General features: G+C 41.4%; 1 protein-coding gene across 1 annotated transcript; it reads left to right on the top strand.

Annotated features, from left to right (window-relative positions):
- Nucleotides 1–2127: 2127 nt before the first annotated feature.
- LOC115777117 (cytosolic phospholipase A2 gamma-like) lies at nucleotides 2128–20102 on the top strand. The gene is made up of 13 exons (XM_030724952.1): nucleotides 2128–2384; nucleotides 3581–3691; nucleotides 5757–5899; nucleotides 6755–6944; nucleotides 7054–7159; nucleotides 7230–7370; nucleotides 8484–8549; nucleotides 8631–8771; nucleotides 8975–9121; nucleotides 9216–9299; nucleotides 13079–13233; nucleotides 14751–14922; nucleotides 19147–20102. Exons 1-13 carry the CDS (start codon nucleotides 2271–2273, stop codon nucleotides 19329–19331), a joined length of 1755 nt encoding a protein of 584 aa, XP_030580812.1. The 5' UTR covers nucleotides 2128–2270; the 3' UTR covers nucleotides 19332–20102.
- Nucleotides 20103–20582: the final 480 nt, after the last annotated feature.

Below are 20582 nucleotides of genomic sequence, written 5' to 3'. Positions count from 1 at the left end.
CAACAGGCAGCAGGTGGGAAGCACAGGAGACTGACAAAGTGAAACAGGAAACACAAAAGCACAGAGACGCAGACTCGTCACAACACTGGGAACAAAACACAGGAAACGAGAGGAGCAGCACAGAGCGACCGAAGAGAGACAGGAATAATATAATAACATAACTAATAACAGGACAACAAACTATAACAAAGAATCAAAACCAAATGCAAACTGGAAACATAAAAGAAACTCAATGAAAACAGAACCTAAAAGAACTAAAGATGGCCCAGGACCACGACAGAAGGGGTCTTGATACTTGATCATTCTCAGACTGTGGGCGTGACTCCATCACTGCTTTCTTCTCACACATAAACCAAACCTCTCCTTCATTTCACAGAGTCAGACACAAAGCTCAGAACTGATCAGAGCTTCTATAAATTACACCATTTTCACAAAGTCCACGCATCATATCAATATGATGATAATATCTTTTGGCAATATTAGGCTTGTCTTCTAACTGTTCTTCTGGGGCAGAGGGATCGTATAGCATACATCTGGAACACTAAAAAATTAAGTTAAGTATTTGAAGTCTTTTTTTCACAACCCATCCCGTGTTTCTTTTTGGGTCATTACAACGTCAAAACACCAAAATGTGTTCATGTTTCAGCTGATGGTCTGAAGAGTTCTTACGCAGTCTGTCTCCATCTGCTTCCATCTACCCTGTTCCATGTGCCTAGGAGCAAAACAGGTTGCAAACACGATGCTGCCACCACCGTGCTTTACAGCTGGTATAGTTTTAATGGGGTTGGATTCAGTTCAGTTCAATTAAATTTTATTTATATAGTGCAAAATCACAACAAACAGTTGCCTCAAGGCGCTTTAGATTGAAAAATAAAAACCCTCCAATTATTACAGAGAAGACCCAACAATCAAAAGGACCCCCTGTGAGCACTTGGCGACATCTTTATTCCTTCATGCACAGATTCAGTATCCGGGGCTGAACACCTCAGTCTGTGTGTCAGCTTTCATCCAGCAGGCTTTTCTTTGTCCATGTGGTTTGTTAAAAACTTAAGCGGGGCTCCGCCTCCTGAGCTGTGACTCAGGAAGTAGCATGAGTCTTCTAATCAGGTCAGTGGTTTGATTCCCAGTTCCTCTAATCTGCATGCTGAAGCATTCTTAGATTTGATACTGAACCCCAAGTTGACCCAAATGCATCTGAGTGTGTGAATGTTAGGTTAAAAGCACTTGTATGAGTGTGTGTGTGACTGGGTGAATGAATAGTTCTAGTTCTAGTTATCAGCTAGGAATCTTGAGCGCCCCTCTGGAGCTCCTGCCATGCCAGCACTAGTATAGCTGCAAGGAAACAGGACTGGTTACAGACCTGGGCGAGGCTCCAGTCCAGTACAGGAACTAGTGTTGAGGGATTATGTTTGGTCAGGTGTCGAGCAGGTCGCAGCAGCACAGCTCCTCATCAGGCGTCTCCCTCTGGCATCCCCTGGTGCTCCTCTCCCTTGTGCCACTTATAGTCTCTCCAGGGCTTAATCAACTGTCCTGCGCGTACCTGTGCAACCACTGATTGGCCCTCAGTGAACTGCCGCCGGCAGTGGAGGCTTATGTCGCATTGCTCATTCAGGTCAATTATTCAGTAATTTTGTCCAGCATGGTGTGCTCTGGCAGAGTAAACCTAAATACATCTAAAAGGTCTCAAACACAATCTGAACTCATTAAAACCAAAAAGTAAAATTGGCTAAAACCAAAATCATGCAAAAAACAAAACAAACAACCCCAAAGAAAAACTAACAAGCAACAAAATAAACATGCAAAACACACAAAAACTCAAAGATTGTGCAGTGTGACAGTAGTAGCTGTGCTCCAGCGAGCAGCAGAAAAGGCTGCAGGGACGGGAAGAGCTGCAATACAATCAAAGATTTAGAAAATGTAAAGGACTTTATGTTGTAAAACTTGTACCTTTAAGTTTATTGTGTTATTGTTCAGCCCAGTAAAAGAACAAGTCTAGTTTTGTCCCTGAGGTGTTTCTGCAAGCTTGGACCTGCATTCTCATTGCTTTGAAGTTGACATCTGACTGTTACCATATTGTGTAAGACTTCTGTAAATGCAACACATGGTGGGAATTAACATTCTTCTGTGTGCTGGCCACATTTAACTTCCTCTGGCTCTTTTGCACAGACAAATGCAGCTACAGAGAAAGAGGCAGAAACAAGAACCTTCCCTGCAAGTTTCATTTACCTTTGACCTTTCATTACAGCTGAAGATTGTTTTTGTGCCTCAGCATGCAAAGAGGACAAACAGGTTTCACACAGGCAGTGATCTCTCTTTGGCTTTTGATTTCTGGCATTCGGTCGCAGGCAGCAGACAACATGGAGGGTAATGCAGCTGCTTCTGAGGTGAGATCTGAACTCAATATATGTTACATGGTTTATGGTGTAGTCACACTTAACTAAATGTACTTAAGTGAAGTTTAGAGATATTTTGTATTTATTATAAAATTCATGCTACTTCATACTTCAACCTAACTGTGTTTCCAAGCCAAATATTGCACATTGCACTTAATTACAGCTTTCTATAATTACTGTACAGATTCACACAGATTATAGAAATTTTGCCTTTTCTTTGTTTCCCTTTCTTGGATGCTTATATAAGTATGGCCAAAGTTTCAAATAATGACTAAACCCTAAACTCAAGTAATTAAATTAGTGCTGTAAACCTTTTAAAGTGAACTTATTTAAAGATTTTATTTGACATTTTCTCCTCTTTGATTATGTTTAAACAGTTTTGCAGATACAGTAATCCCCATTTAAAAGTATAATTTTCACTCTCAGTCACATTAACTGAAGACATGGAGCTGAAGGTCTCTTCTCTCTCCCTTCACCCCTCAGAGTGTCTCTTTATCTTACAATATAAGCTGCCTTGACATAACTGTTGCTGTGAATTGGTGCTATATAAATAAAACTGAATAGAAGAGTACCCACTTAAATCAGATATTTGAGTACTCCTTCCACCACTTGCTGTGTCCTATGCCCTTCACAAGGAGAGTTCTCCACATACTGAATGAGTGATTTGTGTCTGTATCCGTGTGCATGCCTCTGTACGTGTATTGGACATTAGGTTTGGAAGATGACTGCTCTCAGAGAGGAAGCCTTTGAGTTTGTGTTGGTCTGCAGAACAAAGATGAGAGCAGAGACTGACCAGCATCCACACCCTCTGCAGAGCTTTAACCAGAGGAGCCTGTTCAGCCACATAATATCCATGACTGAATGCTCCTCTGCTTCTTTGTGGTTATTTATTTACAAATAGACTTCCTCAGTCTTATGCATTTGTGTCAAAACAATACCCATGAGGGGATTAATACAATTCTGAATCTAAATATGTACATATTTATTACATTATTACTAAAGGACATTAGCATTTATATAAACAATCACAAAAATATTAACTGGGAAATGTGAGGAAAAAGTGGATATGCCTGCTTTATAAGGTGTTATATCATATTACCATTGCTGCAGTGTGCCACATTTCAGTGTCTGAGTCAGCTTGATTTCTATGGTGAAATCAGCACTCCTCTGTCCTTGATTCTTTGCAGAGACCCATCCGTCAGTCCCACTCTCTGTGTGCTGGTGAAGAGGAGTATGTTCACAAGAGGAAACAAATCGTTCTGCAGTCACTCAGCACTCTGGAAATCAACTGTACTGCTGTAAGAAAGAAACTGCCTGCACATCTGTCTGTCTTTGCTGATTCTTTTCCTCTCTGTCCTTCCCTTTGACTCAGGGATACGTGAGTCTCTAGCTCATCTTACTTCATAAATGATATTTTTCACAGTAAATGTGTGTGCTACTGGAGGTGTATGATAAAGCTGAGGCAGATACACTGGATGAAGATGTTGTAGAGGCATGTGATGATGAAAAATGAAGGTGGCATTTTAATAAAACAGCAAATTAAGCTTGGTACATTCAGTCAACCAAGTCACTTCTCATGGATGCTGAAATTGCTGGAGCAGCATGCACCTGTTTAACTCACCTGCTTTATTAAACAGGCAGGACTGTACACCGCCTCTCCATCATCAAGGCTTCCCATGCTAACGTGCTAAATGACTTATTGAAAGTTTTTTCACACAATACACTAAATCCTCTACATCATCCACATTGGCAAGGTGATTATAAGAGAAAGTTTATCTATTTAGATGATAAATCAGAGTAGCTTGTTTACCTGCTAATGCTAGCTTTGTTTGCACACATCAGAGCAGTGAAAGCGGAGCCAGAGGTAGCATGTTGGTCTCCCATCAGTTTTCCAACAAAAATCAGCATGTGCCAACAACCTAACCAAGCTGCTGACCTCTTTGCTTACCAAGCTCAACCCATTGTTAATGGGACATGGACACAGCCATGAAATTACGATTTGCTACAGATTCTGGGAATCAGAGTGAAGACCACATCACAGTCAAACTAACTGTGAGCATAAGATGGCAGTGATTTAAAGGATGATGCAAGTAGGCAAGGAGAGAGAATTGACATCTATTTTTGGGTTTCACTGGACAAGTACTGCTTGCTTTGGTTCCCCTGCTGGAACACCACTGATTAACAGCCTGTTAGATGCTACATTCAACTCATTGTCATTGTGCACACAACGAAATGATCGTTCCAGGTCACTCATCCAGAGACGAGCATCTGCAGTCATGCAGCCAGAGACCGCCGCTACTGTTAGGCGGTGTGGTTTAACTGTCTTGCCCAAGGACACAACGCAGCGCAGGAACAGGGGCTCGAACCAGCAACCCTCCGGCTACCCACTGTGCCACTGCCACATATCACCTGTTGTTTTCATTACAAAAACTGGCCTGACCTCAGCCTGATAGAACACCTTTGGGATGGATTAGAGCAGAGACTGTGAGCCAGGCCTTCTCTCCAACATCAGTGTCTGACCTCACAGATGTGCTTCTGGAAGAATGGTCAGAAATTCCCATAAACACTCTTAAACCTGTGGAAAGACTTCCCAGAAGAGCTGAAGCTGTTATAGCTGCAAAGGGTGGGCCCACATCATATTAAAGCCTCTGGATTAGAGATGGATGTTACTCAGGTTCATGTGTGTGTGAAGGCAGATGAATGAATACTTTTGGCAGTGCAGTGTGTGCAGTCTATATCTTTCTAACTCACTAATGCTGTCAGACTGTCTGAGTCTTTGCACTGCATTTACTGAACATCACTGCAGGAATCAGTGTTTAAATAAAAATGAGTTTTGGACACAGAACACACTGATCAATGATCAATCCCGTGTCGTGCTGTAATCGGTCACACTGATGGAAAAATGTCTGTCACAGCTGGATGTTGGCGATGATGTGAATATTTGAGTGAAGACTTGAAAACTGAATTAAATGGGTTTCAAAGTGAGTTTTTAATGCAGCTGCAGGCGCTCTGTGCTCTGAACGCTTCATGGTGAAACTTGATCACAGGCTGAGTTTCAATCATTAAATTCTGTCAACATTTTGTCTGAATCTCAACATATTCTCATTAAGGATTTTAATTTCCCAGTAAGGCAGAAATAACAACATTCTCTTTTTTAAATAAAAAGTGAGGTTACTATATTCCATCAGTAGATTAAAATTTTACTGAAGCTTTTATTCTCTATGATGTCTATGATGATGACAGCATGACCCAGTCTAATTAAAATGACTCCTTTCTTCCCTCCTGTTTTAAAGTTAAGCACTGATATGAGTTTATATTCCTCGGTCGCCTGGATTAAAATGGAAGCTCTGCTTTTTAACCCAGGACTCAGTTCCCCACATCGCTTTGTTGGCATCAGGCGGGGGTCAGAGAGCGGCTGTGGGTCTGGTGGGTTCCCTCTATCAAATGGAGAAGGAAGGTCTGCTGGACACTGTGCTCTACCTGGGAGGAGTTTCAGGGTCTACATGGTATGAGGAATCACACACATTAAATATAAGTTTATGTGTGAATGACAGCACAACAGGCCAGAACATATCATGTTATGGCAATGACCAGGAAGAACTGTCCCTGAGAGCATGCTACACACCAGTGCAAATACTTGCATTTGCACTGATGTACAGTATGTATTTTCTATGATCTTTTAAATCCTATTATCTCAAGCCAAAAGCTTATTATCTCATTCACATTATGTTGGGAACATTTACCACCACAGCACTGAATGTACTTCTTGCACTAATTACTTTCATTGGTTCATTTCATTGGTTCATTTTGTTTCTTTCAGAAGGAGCCAAAAGATGCTCAGTACAATTCAGATTTATTTATATGTCATCAAATCACAACAAAAATCACTGTATTAAGGAAATACAGAGCAGGGGAGCATGTCCCTCTGGTTCCCATTATGTGTTATATAGAGCACATTAGGTTAGGTCTGGAAAATTTTGGAATGTGACAGTTTTTAAAAATTTGGCTCTATATGCTGCTACGGTTGATTTAAAATAAAACAGACATGGTGCAAATGTACTGTAAACCTTCAGCTTTAATTTCAGGGATTCAACAAACATTTTCATTGCCCTTTGTTCAGGGGCTCAAAGCTTTGGTAACTGTAATTCATTCAAAATTCAAAATTCATTTTAAAATTCATTCACAGTCAAGTGAAAAATCACTCCCCAGGAGGTCAACGTATCCATGTCGGTCATAGAAAGAAAAAAGAAAAAAAAGAGGGATTCCCACAAGCTGTAAGCCTTGTTTGCACCTAATGGTTGCTTTTCCCCATTGAAGTCTCCCATCTTGTGTGTACCTGCTTGTCTTCCTTTATCTGGTAGGTCCATGGCCTCCTTGTACAGTGACCCAGAGTTTAGCACCAACATGGATGCAGCCATGTCCAGGCTGTTAGATCCTTCAAGCGTTGACCTGGAGCAAGCTCTGGTTTGGTTGGGTGAGAGAGCAAAAGAGGAGCACTTCTCTCTCAGTGATATCTGGGGTGTTTTAACTTCTGCTGGGATTATGAAACAGGTACCAGGGCAAGCACACAGATGTAACATTACCTCAAATCTCATTTGAAATTTAGCACACTGTGCTATAGAGGGTTGGGCTTTCAGAGAAACCTCTTGTGCTCCATCAGATGGACCTACGGCATCTTTCAGATGAGGCCAGCAGGAATGCCACTAACCCCTACCCCGTCTACAATGCCATTGAAAAGAACTGCCACTTACAAGGGCCTATAAAAGGTACACACATATCACAGTATCCATTAAGTGAGTTATTAAGTGGTGTGTAATGGACTCTCTCCTCTTTTAGATAAATGGTTTGAGGTAAGCCCCCACGAGGCCGGATTCACAGATTTGGGTCTCTTTATCGAAACATCTCTCCTGGGCAGCAAATTCCAGAATGGAGAACTGCTGGAGAAAAAACAAGAAATGGACATGGTCAAGTTACAGGGTGAGTGTTTACCGGCTCAGCAGTCTGATGCGTAGCAACCAAAGCTATGAAAAAAAATTACTAGAATTTGTCGCTGATTTTATTTTATTTAAAGCAGCAATGGTTTAGAAAAAGGCAGCAGGGTGTCTCAGTGCTTCGCACTGTTACCTGTTATTTCTGTGTGCAGCCTGCATGTTCCCCCCCACGCTTGCATAAGTTTCATCACTACCGTGAAAAACATCAAACTGTGACATCAACACTGTTGCAACAATCTCCCTGCACCATCTGGGGATCCCTATGCTCCTGCACTGATGCATGATCTGTATGCTGACCTGCATACTTGTGCCTGGAGCCCAGCTGCACCTGAGCTCCAGGTTACATAAAAACAGGAAGGTGCAAAGCCACAAGCAGTTTTCATTCATCATCTTTGATAACCCACTAGCAAAAAATACATGACATCACCTCTTTTGAAGTGCTTACCCATGCACATAAGTAGAAAGAGTCCAGAAAACCCCACAATCACCTAGACTAGTGTTTCCTCAATTCTCCCGATAATTTCAGCATTTTTAAAAGCTTTCCTGAAGTCAGTATAGGTGTTTCCTCATCTACAGGGAGAAGTAGGTTTTATTCCAACCCCCCCAATTTATAAAGTAGATTTTCAGTGTGTGATATAAAATACAAATTCTGATCTATAGTAATGTCTAAAAATGTGTGGCTCTCTGTCTTTGATGACGGGGGATTTGATGTTAGCTTTGTGCCATGTAAGAATGCCCTTTAACACCAGCTTAAAGGAAACAGCACGCAGACAGGTTGCAGGAATTCAAGGATTTGTGCTAATGAAAGATGAGCAATAGATAACTGCAAGAAAATGGGAATATGGTGGCAACTGTGGAATGCCCTTGGATAAAGATAGAAAAGTAGAGGCAGATACAGCAAAGTGGACGGATTGTCTTCAAGCTCACAAGTAATTTTAAAACCAACTAACAGCATTCCCAGATAAGCCAATACTGTGAAGTCATAATACTGTTTAAACACATCTAAGTATAACTGAAAAGTATTTTTTTCTAAATGATCAAAAACATGAATTTGCAGGATTATTGGGCCTGTATTCATTCAGTGTGTGTCATTGTGCAGGTATTTTAGGCTGCGCGTTAGCTGATGAGGAGGCTATGAAAGACTTCATCCCTTTCAGGCTGAATGGTAACCACAGTTTGAAATTTATACCTGCTGGGTGCATTCTGGATGTGTTCCTTGGACATGCTCTGTTTGTCTGTGTTTCAGTGCCTGGGTATGTGGACGGTGCTGCTAAGGAGTACCTGAGACTATGGAATATCCTTGATAAACTGATAACTCTGACCAGACCGACTGTTAAAGATACCGTTGCTTTGACCTACCTGGATGAGCTGAAGGAAATACTAGAAGGTAGATGTTTCTGAAAATGCATTAAAACCTGTTGTTTGTGTAGATGCAAGAAGTACCTACTGATACTTACAGACCAATCAAAAGTTGGAAATGGGAAAGCTGAAAGTTGAAAAATGTATGGCATTTCTTTGTAATGCAGTAATGATGCAGCAAGTGTCACACTGAAAATGCCACAGTGCCCATCAGATTCCTGTCTTTTCCAGACAGGGTAAATCAGAGCAACTCTGAGTTGTTGGAGTCAGCCAGAACGGAGGAAAGAAAAATTCTTTTAAACCAGTGGAGTCAGGAGATGCTGGCAGCAGTTGATACCTGGAGCCAAAGTTTGGAGGATGGAGCTTTCAAAACACATGGTGATTGCAGTATGGCTGATAAACATGTGGGCTTGGCAGCATTATTGAGCAACACACATTTTTTATTGTATTCATTTTAATGTATTTTTCCCAGTTTCTTTCCTTATGAGGCAAGTAATTCCGCTGATGGTGAAATGGAAGTGGGGAACAACTGGAAACTTCCTTTACCAATACCAAAGTGAGTCAGACCACTCAAGCAACAATTATGACCCATTCCCACTGCATGAGTTATTGACACATAAAATCATGGCAAATCAGAAAAATTACTACTGGTGAGAATGTTTCTACTGCACATGCATGACAAGATTAAAATTAGGATTCATCTCCTCTGGGAGTGAAGTTGAATTTTGACAGAAACAAAGCTGATACATTGAATCTAAACACACAATGTGCAGGTTCCTGTGCCGACCAGCTGCTGGCACACTTTGCCATAAGCAAAAAAGGTATATGGACGTTGCATGGACAAATATGAAAGGGAAATTTGTATTGTGACCCATTGTGACCAGGTCATTATGACATCCCGTCATAATATAACGAAATTGCGTTCGGAACAACCATCCAGAGAAGAACAGACAAGACTAACATAGGGGAGATGGGTGTCCACAGCTGCTGCCACACTGGCGCCGCCACATGACCATAGGTGAGGGTAGGAATGTAGATTGACTGGTAAATGGACAGCTTCACGTTTACACTCAGCTCCCTCTTCACCACAACAGACCGGTGCAACGTCCACATCACTGCAGAAGCAGCCCTGATCCATCTGTTGATCTCCCGCTCGCTTCTCCCGTCACTCATGAACAAGACCCTGAGATACTTGAACTCCTCCACCTGGGGCAGGAACTCATCCCTGAGCCGGAGATGGCACTCCACCCTTTTCCGGCTGAGGACCATGGCCTCAGACTTAGAGGTGCTGATTCTCATGCCAGCTGCTTCACACTCAGCTGCGAACCGTTCCACTGCGAGCTGGAGGCCACCCCCTGATGACACCCACAGGACCGCATCATCCTCAAAGAGCAGAGACGTGATTCTGAGGCCACCAAGGCAGAAGCCTTCTGCCACCTGGCTACGCCTAGAAATTCTGTCCATATAAATTATGAACAGAATCGGTGACAAAGGGCAGCCCTGGTGAAGACTAACACCCACAGGAAACGAATCCGACTTATTGCCGGCTATACGGACCAAGCTCTCACTGTGGTTGTACAAGGACTGAATGGCCCGCAACAACAGGCCAGACACCCCATACTCCCACAGCACCTCCGACAGGATACCCCTAGGGACCCGGTCGAATGCTTTCTCCAGGTCCACAAAACACATATAGACTGGTTGGGCAAACTCCGACGCACACTCGAATATCCTCGAGAGGATAAAGAGCCTGTCTAGCGTTCCACGACCACGACGAAAACCGCATTGTTCCTCCTGGATCTGAGGTTTGACTAACAGACGGCCCCTCCTTTCCAGCACCCTGGCATAGACCTTACCGGGGAGGCTGAGGAGTGTGATCCCCCAAAAGCTGGAGCACACACTGAGGTCTCCCTTCTTAAAAATGGGGACCACCACCCTAGTCTGCCAATCCAATGGCACCGCCCCAGATCTCCACGCGATGTTGCAGATGCGTGTCAACCAAGACAGCCCTACAACATCCAGAGCCTTCAGGAACTCAGGGCAAATCTCATCCACCCCAGGGGCCCTGCCACCAAGGAGTTGTTTAACCTTTGACTCCGAATGTATCAGCCGTGACACAATATACTTCAAAAGTGCCGCCGTTTGTTGACTTCCGGCAACAAATACCATAATACCCCTTTATACTGTAGCTGTGACGTGCAATTTCTGGGCTTTCAGGAAGCCTTTGCATTTTTTCGATAGGACAAACGGTTGCGGAGTTACGGTAATAACCCAGCTGATCAACATTCCTTTGATCAGCCGACTCTGCGCTGATACGCCACGTCTCGATCAGCTGTTCACCGCTATTGAGGGCAAGTAACGGGCGCTTCAGCAGCGATCGCCCGGCGTTAATGGGCTACCCACTTCAGTGACCTCACCCCCAGTGATGGGCGAGTCATCCCCCTCATCCCCAGACTGATTCCACTACAGAAGACATGTCAGTGGGATTAAGGAGGTCCTCAAAGTTTTCGTTCCACCGCCTGACTAGAGCCTCAGTTGAACTCAGCACTGTAAACCGTGTGAGTAGAGCACTGCTTTCCCCTCCTGAGTCGCCTGACGGTTTGCCAGAATCACTTCGATGCCCTCCAAAAGTCTTTTTCCATAGCCTCACCAAACTCCTCCCACACCCAAGTTTTTGCTTCAGCCACTGCCCAAGTCGCGTTCTGCTTGGCCTGCCGGTACCCATCAGCTGCCTCCGGAGTCCCACAGTCTAACCAAGCCCGATAAGACTCCTTCAGCTTGATGGCTCCCTTCACCTCCGGTGACCACCTTCTGGTTAGGGGGTTACCACCACGACAGGCACCAACCACCTTGCAGCCACAGCTCTGAGCAGCAGCCTCAGCAATGGAGGTGCAGAACATGGTCCATTTGGACTCAATGTCCTCAGCCTCCCTCGGAATACTGTTGAAGTTCTGCTGGAGGTGGGAGTTGAAGATCTCATGGACTGGGGCTTCTGCCAGGCATTTTTCTCTGCAGAGGAAAATGGATAATAACAATAATAATCTTCTTAAGATCCATCAGTAATAATTATCCATAAGGTTGATTACAATATTTGAGAAAACCGAGTTGTGTGTGATAGGTAATATTAGCTTAACCAATTATACAAATCCAAACATGGATCTGTTACAGGGCATGAATACAAGACAGTATCAGTTCAGTTGTTTGTTCTTATACGACCCATATGAGTGGTTCCAAAATGAACGCTCCTACAGCTGGCAGGAGACAACGCAACTTGACATTGTGACAAAACATTCACATGCAAAATAATGTTTTCTGTGTCATGTCAGCATGTAATGTGGCTGTAGCTCAGGAGGTAGAGCAGGTCATCTGCTAATTGGGAGGTTGGTGGGTTGATCCCTGGCTGCTCCAGTCTGCATTCCAAAGTATTGTTGGGTGTGAATGAGCCATGTTGTATAAAGTGCTTTGAGTGCTCAAAGTAGAAAAGTGCTTTATAAGTCATCTAATGCCTTTACTCTCCATAGATGTTTCAGAAATCTGAGAAAATCCATATTTACATAATTCTTCAGAATTTGCCAGAGAAAAACAAACTCATTATTCACACGCCCTTTCATGTATGACCGCTACAGGTCGCTTAATTTTAAGACGGAGGTATTGGCCATAAAAACGTGCCTACTCAAACGACCTCTGAGGTAATTCTTTTTAAGGAAGACAGGCTCCATATATAACATGTTTTCTCCACTTTATTTTCTATTTTTCTTTTATATTAAGGAGGACAGATTGGTATTTGCACAGTATTAGACACTCACTCTTTGGGAACATAACACCCTGAAAGAACGTGTGGTTACACTCAAGCTGTAGATTTATAAATTTGATAGAATGTTCTGTAAATTACAGGTACCATGAATGCTTCTAACACTGGATTGAAAGTGTTGACGTTGACCCCTGTATTTAGTGAGGTCTTTCTGGTCCTGAAAAATGACAAGCTCAGTGGTGCCTTTCAGAACATGACAACCATTCTTCTATTTGCCACTATTTGTTTTGCCTCTCCAGAAGGCCTCAAGGACAGCCTTGCTGCCCCTTGATAGTACACAGACACACTGTATTACTTTATCTGGAGGACAGATATTCAACTGCAGCTCCTGAAAGATTATTTATGCATGGGAAATCTTGATCTTTCAGTTTTTAAAACAAGCTTTAGTGGTGCTGATGGATGATAGAGCTGGCTAGCTATTTCTGTTATGACAGAGCTAACTGCTGCTAGCATTAGCTTCATATTTATATCGCAAACATGGAAGTGATCTATCTATCTATCTATCTATCTATGGCCCCGGACAGATTCCTCTGTTCCAGATTGCCTCTACTCTGAAGAAAGACTCCAGCTGATGGATGCTGGACTGTTGATCAACGTACCATACCCTTCATTTCTAGGAGACAAGAGAGACATCGACCTCATCATAGCCCCAGAGTACAGTGCTGGAAACATGTTTGAGGTACTGTAAGATGTGTGTGTGATCGTGTGTGTGTGTTTCAGTCTGCCTGATAATAGACTGAAACTAATCAATGATTGTAGTAGCAGAATGCAAATACACATATTCTCCTGAGACACTGTGTCCTCATGTGGAGGTTTTTCTGCACCATATACATCATTCTGCTCAATAAAGCGTTTTTTGCCTTGTAAAATCAAGCTGATGTCGCAATATGAGGATATACTTTTATTTATTTTTGTTTAAAGATGATACTAAGTTTTTATACTAATCAGCTCAAACTAATGCAGAGTAGCTAGGAGAAATTAACTATGTATCCCAAACAGGCCTGGGTGTGAATGGAGAAACTGAACTCAGCTTTCCAAAAAATGTGGTTAGTCACAGCTAATTCATGATTTAACAAGAGGGCCTATTTCACACTTTTATCCCTTAATAAATTAAATCATCATTAAAAAACTGCATTTAATTGGGTTATCTTAGTCTGGTATTAGACAAAAATGAAACCATTAAGTGTGACATGCAAAAATCCATTAAATCAGGGCCAGTACTTTTTCATGGCACTGTGGGGCCTTAACAAGCACCAATCACAGTGATCCTGGTGTTTGGAGGGTGGTGACATTTCTGTGGATGAGCATGCAACTAAATAGTGGATGTAAAATTCAACAAAATACATCTGTGACTTAAAACATGCAGATGGTATCAGAAAATCACCTTATGATATATCTATTGTGCTGATATCAACCCAGCTGATGAAATCTATTGTTTCAGCTGGGATACAGTACATTATGATGAATATCTGTTGTTGCTGTTCACATGCTGCTTTTGTGTTGCTGGTTACCTGCTGGTTAAACCAAGCTGTTCACCAAATTACCTTCAGCTACCAACTGCAGTGCATCTAAACCAAAACCACTGACAGTTTATTTTCCTAAACTACCTTCTTTTAATTACTGTATTGTTAATCCATGTTTCCTGCTAACACTTTATTTCCCAAATGTTTACGTATTGAAAAGTGGCAACTGAAGTTAAACTAGGGCTTGGCCATATTTTCATGTAATCCCAATTTGTACCATAATGGAGCTTGAATGGAAAGACAGAAGAACCACTGATACTCTCAGAGAGAGAAGCTATGCTCAGCTGCAAAAGATCAACGAGCAAAGAGGTGGACAACTGTTACAGCCAAATGAATTTAGATTCACTAATTAATCTAACATACATGTCTTCAGACTGTGGGGGTAACGGAAATACCTGAGGGAGACCTCGTAGGCAATTATAGTTCTTGATAAATCCTAATGAATTGTTTTTGTTCTCAGAAATAGCTTATTGACGATCTTTAAAGAATTTGTTAACCATTAAGCCACTAATTAAAACTTCAAAGCCCCGTTTCAAGTGAGTCTTATTAGAAAGTTTCAAGGTGAGGGATAAAAATCAAAGCAGCTACAATCCCTCAGGTGTGATTTGCTGCCCACACAGTACTTATGTAGTGCTTCATCTGCAACCGTGTTCAACCACTGCTTTGTCATCAGACTCTGACTCTTGCGCGAGACTATGCAGCTGAGGTGAAGAAGCCTTTCCCTGAGATAAACGACACAATCCTGGAGGACAGAGACTGGCCGAAGGACTGCTACGTGTTCGAGGGGAACGAGAAGGAGCCCACCATCATCTACATGCCACTCTTCAACAGACAGAACTGCAAAGGTCTGTTTCCACATGCACAGTTGTGTTTTCGTTGTAACTGCACTGCAGACAAGAAATAAAGGGCGTTAGGGTGTGTCCAAACACAGATGGCGCTCTCAGAGAGAATTCCTGAACAGGAAAAATGGTCCTAGAAGTAAAAATTCATAGAAATACAAACAAACGAACAAAGAAACAAACTTCTAAAAACCTTTTTTGGAGCAAATTTAACAATTGTTTTAGCAATTTGTATCAGATTTGAGTGATGATTCTGTACATAGAGCTTTTATATGCTGGAGATTATTGCAATTAAAGTGTATACAGACATTTTTCAACTGTTTTAAAGTTGAAGAACTGATTAAACATCTTTACTCAAGTAAAAGAGAAAAAGTACAGGCTCAGAAATGTACTCAAACTAAAACGTAACTCCTTGAAGGTCATTTTTACCACATATTTGTGTGCAAAGGAAACTGAACCGCTTGTCGTATTAATACAAAAATAAAATAATATTCATACAAGTGAATACAAGCTTTATTTCAACTTAATTTCAAGTTCTAATGAATGGACTCAGCTTGAACATTTGTTATGTAGAACAGAAGCAACATAAGCACTTACTTGTTTTAGCTCATCAAACTAATTTTAATATTAGACAGAGATAACCCGAGTAAATACAAAATGCATTTTCTTAATGATGATTTTGTTTATTAGAGACAAAAGTTATCTAAACCTGCCTGCCCTAAGGGAAAAAGTAATTGTCTCCTAAAGCTGATAAATGGCTGTGCCACTGTTGGCAGCAAGAACTGCAATCACGCATTTGAGGTACCTGCTAATGAATCTTTCACATCGCTGTGGAGGAACTTTGGTCTGCTTTTCTTTGCAGAACTGTTTTCATTCAGCCACATTTTTCAAACAACGGCCTGTTTAAGGTCAAAGCACCTCAATCAAATTTAAGTCCAGACTTCGACTCGGTCACTCCAAAATTTGGGGGTTATTTTTGAGCCACTCAGAGGTGGACTTACTGGTGTGTTTCAGATCATTGTCCTGCTGCATAACCAAAGTGTGCTTAAGCTCCAGAGCACAAACTGATGGCCAGAAATTCTCCTTCAGGATTTTCTGGTAGAGAGCAGAATTCACGGTTCCATCATTTATGCCTAGTCGTCCGGGCAGCCCCACACCATCACACTACCACCTCCATGTTTGACTGCTGGTGTGATGTTCTTCTGTGAAATGCTGTGTTAGTTTATGCAGATGTAACGGGACTCAAACCTTCCAAAAAGTTCAGCTATTGTCTCGTCAGTCCACAGAATATTTTCCCAGCAGTCTCGGGGATCATCCAGATGATTTTTGGCAAATGTGAGTTGAGCCTTTGAGTTCTTTTTGGTCAGCAGTGGTTTTTCTCCTTGGAGCTCTCCATGGATGCCATTTTGCCCAGTCTCATTCTTATTGTTGAATCATGAACTCTGACCTTAACTGAGGAAAGTGAGGCCTGCAGGTCTTTAGATGATGTTCTGGGTTCTTTTGTGAGCTCATGGATGAGTTGTTGATGGGTTCTTGGGGCGCTCCTCTCCCAGTGATCAGGCCTGTGTGTTGCTACTGAAACTGGACTCAACTCTCCAAAAAATGTAGTTAATCACAGTTTAACAAGAGGAGGCAATTATTATTTCACATAGAGTCAGGTACATTTGGATAACTTCTTAGATAAATGAAATCATGATTTAAAACTGCAGTTTGTATTTGATTGGGTTATCTTTGTCTAACATTTGTTTGATGATGTAAAACATGCAGATGCGACAAATATGCAACAAAACAGAGAAAAGAAATATGAACGCGCTAAACTGCCTTTCATGCAGCTTTTGAATAACACAAAGTTAGTATACTTCTGTTTCACAATATGAAATAACATCAGCAGCACAGCATGTGGAGCCTGTATATGGTTGAAAAACTCTAAGATGAATGAAGACGTTATATGTAAGCTTTAAATTTTCACTTTATCTAATGTCACTCAGCAGTCCTCACCTTTAAAAATAATCCCTCCTCTTCCTCGGTCCAGGATATATATATAATATACTGTAAATAGTCCGGCCTGTTAAGGTTCAACACACAGGCTCATCATGTACATTGTATATAGTGTTATTATTATTAGTAGTATTGTTATTATTAGTAGTATTAAGGTTAATCTTGTTTGTTGATTTTATATATATTCTTTTCTAATAGTGTAAATTATTATATTTATATTTATAATAACTGCGGCTGCTGTTACACCCAAATTTCCCCTCTGTGGGACAATAAAGGCTGTTTCTTCTTCTTCTTCTAGCCTTTCTTCCATTTTTCTCCATCTGACTGAAGTTATCTCACGTTCTTTAGCTAGCAGACCCCATGTGCGACAAACTGCACAGAAACAGTTTGTGTGCTTACAGTCATTTGTTTAGCTGTGAAACATTATTTCCTTTGAGCTCGCCCCTCTTCTATAGAGCTGCCTAAACACTGAAGTACAGTACCTCAGCCACAACTTATGGACATCTGCACCCAAAAGCTGTTCTGCCAGCTTTAACCCCTGTGTACAGGCTATAAATGAGGCATAAATTATGTGTTTTTGCCTCTCGTGTCAGATAAACACCACAAAGAAGATCTTTTTTTTATGATATTATTCCTGCCATTTAGGTTCAAATTGGATTGAAGGTGTGAAAGCTTGTGTTGAAAATGTAAGGAGTAGAAAGTAGAGATATTTAAAAAATATTGGGAGGAAAAGTAAAAATCTTTTAGAAACCTTGGACAGATACCTGAAAATTCTACTCAAGGTATTTGTACTTTGTTACTTCCCTCCTCTGATTTCGATAACGCTGCAGAGCATGTGACCAAAATAGTTTCTACAAGCATTTCTGGACGGCTGCTGAGTGGCGCGACCTCCTCCTCGAAGATCAACATCAAGATTTTTAACTGCTGCATAAAATCTAAAATCGAGACCTTGAATTAAAACACATAATTTCTTATGTATGTGCTTCCAAGGAGCCATATTTGTAATTTTTTAAAGTGGTCTTGAGGAATAGTTCTCCAGCTTTCTGAAGATCTTTCAGTTTTCTTTGGACATTTGCTGCTTTTCACTCATTTTCAGTCCATTTTCAAATGAATGTTTGTTGTGATTGTTAAGCCACTTAATACTGACTTATCAATCATTCAGTGATGAGCCAGTTCTGTGTCTACACATAACAGACAACTTAGCAAAGAACCAGTTCTATATTGTATCTTTAGGCACTTTGTTACCAGCAGCCTGTTTGTTACCTTGTTCCTTAGCTGCCAGAGATAACACTAGCATCAATAAGGTGATTCCCATATTAGAAAACCTGACATATATTGGTATGGTGTGGAGTGTGTCCTTAAAAATCTGAGGAAACTGGACAAGTAGAGGCCTAAAAACTATCTGCTGCAGAGGAACATTATCTGAAAGTCACGTCCTTAAGAAGCAGGAAAAAATCCAGTGAAGACAGGATCAGAGGAGATCAGAGAACTGAAGCCTCATCAGAAATGGTCTCAGTGGAAGGCTGGCTGTCCAGAGGCCATTCTCAATGTAGGGAAACAGGGAGGAAAAGCTGAGGTGTGCCGCATTACACAAGAACTGGACTGAAAACCATCGGCAACAGGTCTGATGGAGAGACGAATCCAAATAAGAAATCTTTAGTTCAAATGACTGTTGGAGGAGATTTCCTGATATGAAGAACTATCAGCTTTTGATCTAGCATGCAATACCATCTGGAAAACATCTGATTGGCAACAGATTCATTTTTCAGCACAACAGTGATCCCAAACAGAAGTATTGCTGAAGACTACTTAAAGAAATTCCAAGAAAGAAGCCTCAGAGAGTTCAGGCTGTGTGGAAGAACAAAGGTGGTCATACTAAATATTGAGTTTCAAGCTCGTTAGAGTTACACAAACTCAGTTTTTTTCTTGTGTACTTTGTATTTCCATGCATATTTGCAGATGCTTCACTTGTTTCCCATTTTTCTAGTAAACAACAAGAAATGAAGGGGACTCAAGACTTTTGCACAGTACTCTATAATTGAACAATAATATAATTGAATAGAACATGTACTGGTAAACAGATAAAATAACAAAAATTGTATCAGTGTCTGAAATAAATTGTACAATAGTTAATTTTCAAGGTCAAAAAAAAGAGGAACCTCCACATCGCTGCAAAGTGAAGCTCATTGTGAGTAAACCAGGTGATTGAAGCTCTTCACTGTTTTTTTACAGGTGCAGAAGAGTTCAAAGCAAAGATGGAGGAGTTCTCCACCTTCCAGCGCCCCTTCAGCCAGGAGAAAATTGAGTTTGTGTTGGAGACGGCAAAAGCAAATGTGAAGAACAACAAGGAAACTCTGCTGAGGGAGATAAACAAGGCTGCTCTCCGCCGACAGAACAAGCGGCAGGAATGGCTCTGAGTGTGAGGGGGTGTCGAGTGAGGCAGAGAGAAATATAAAAGAAATAGATAGAATCTCGCATCCCTGTCAATGTAGGTCATTAGTCTCACATCTTTTTTCAGCATGTCACCTATGAGCTCACTGTACGTCTCTGCAGAAAAGGCTGATGAGGAACAAAGGCTAAAAGTAAGATGTGGATGGCAAATGATGTCCTCTGTTTCACTCTCCTTTATCGGCAGTCTGCTGAACCACAGCTCGCTTTCTCGTGCTGGCGGTGTGCTAAAATCTTTGCTCTATGATTCTGTGTCAGCTGATGTCAGCGATTAGAAAACAATGTCTTCAGTTTTGCTGTGAGCTCACTGTGAGATACTGAGGCTGCAGCAAAACCACGAGTAAATAATCATGTACTGTAATGATTGTCACGTGTCTTATTTCTGACCGGTGTGCACGCTACACAGCAGAGTCGACAGCACACACGTAACATGTACAACAGCTTGTGTTACACAAGTATGAATCACATCCACAACTACAACCTGTGAAATGAACAGTGCTAATAAAGCAGCACAGGTGCAGTCAGTCAGTAAACTAACTGGCTGTTCAGTAAAATGTTCATAAATCAGGCAACAACATCATAACAGCATAAGCTTAAAATAAAAATGTGAACCTTTGTTTCAGCTCATAGCTGCTAATCGCTCTGCTAGATAAAGAATGGGAGTGAAATGTTGTGTTGGTGATCGCACTGCTTTATTATTCTTATTCTTATTCTTTGTTAATGTGCAAATAAACTTCTCAAACCACTCTTGTTAACATTTATTGGAGCAAGATATTACAGCATTTTTAATAACATATGCTAACAAAAGGTAATATTTTCATTTATTCATGCCCCTGTGTGATCACTGATATTGATGACATGCATCAGTTATTTAGAAATTTTATGATTTCATGACACTTTAATGTAAATTGAATATAAATTCTAAGTAATGCAGTTCTGCAGTTTTCAGTCTATCCCGTGTTTTAGTAGAATTGAAGTAGGACTGAAGTCCTAAATGATCAGCTCAGCTCAGCTCAGACGGCTGCAGCTCTGAAGATGGAGCAGGTCACTCAGAAGGTTGGTGGTTGGATCCCCAGCGCATATCAGAGTGCTCTCGGGCAACATACTGAACCCTGTACCGTCCCTGCATGTTAGAAGAAGCACCTAAAGGAAGAACAGCTGGATGAATGTATGTGTGGTTTACTGTAAAAAACATTTTGAATGCACACAACAGAAAAGCA

Source organism: Archocentrus centrarchus, unplaced genomic scaffold (genome assembly GCF_007364275.1).
Source record: "Archocentrus centrarchus isolate MPI-CPG fArcCen1 unplaced genomic scaffold, fArcCen1 scaffold_43_ctg1, whole genome shotgun sequence".
Classification (NCBI taxonomy): Eukaryota; Metazoa; Chordata; class Actinopteri; order Cichliformes; family Cichlidae; genus Archocentrus; species Archocentrus centrarchus.
Note: the sequence above shows the minus strand (reverse complement) of the source record. Positions and strands in the feature narration are given on the sequence as shown.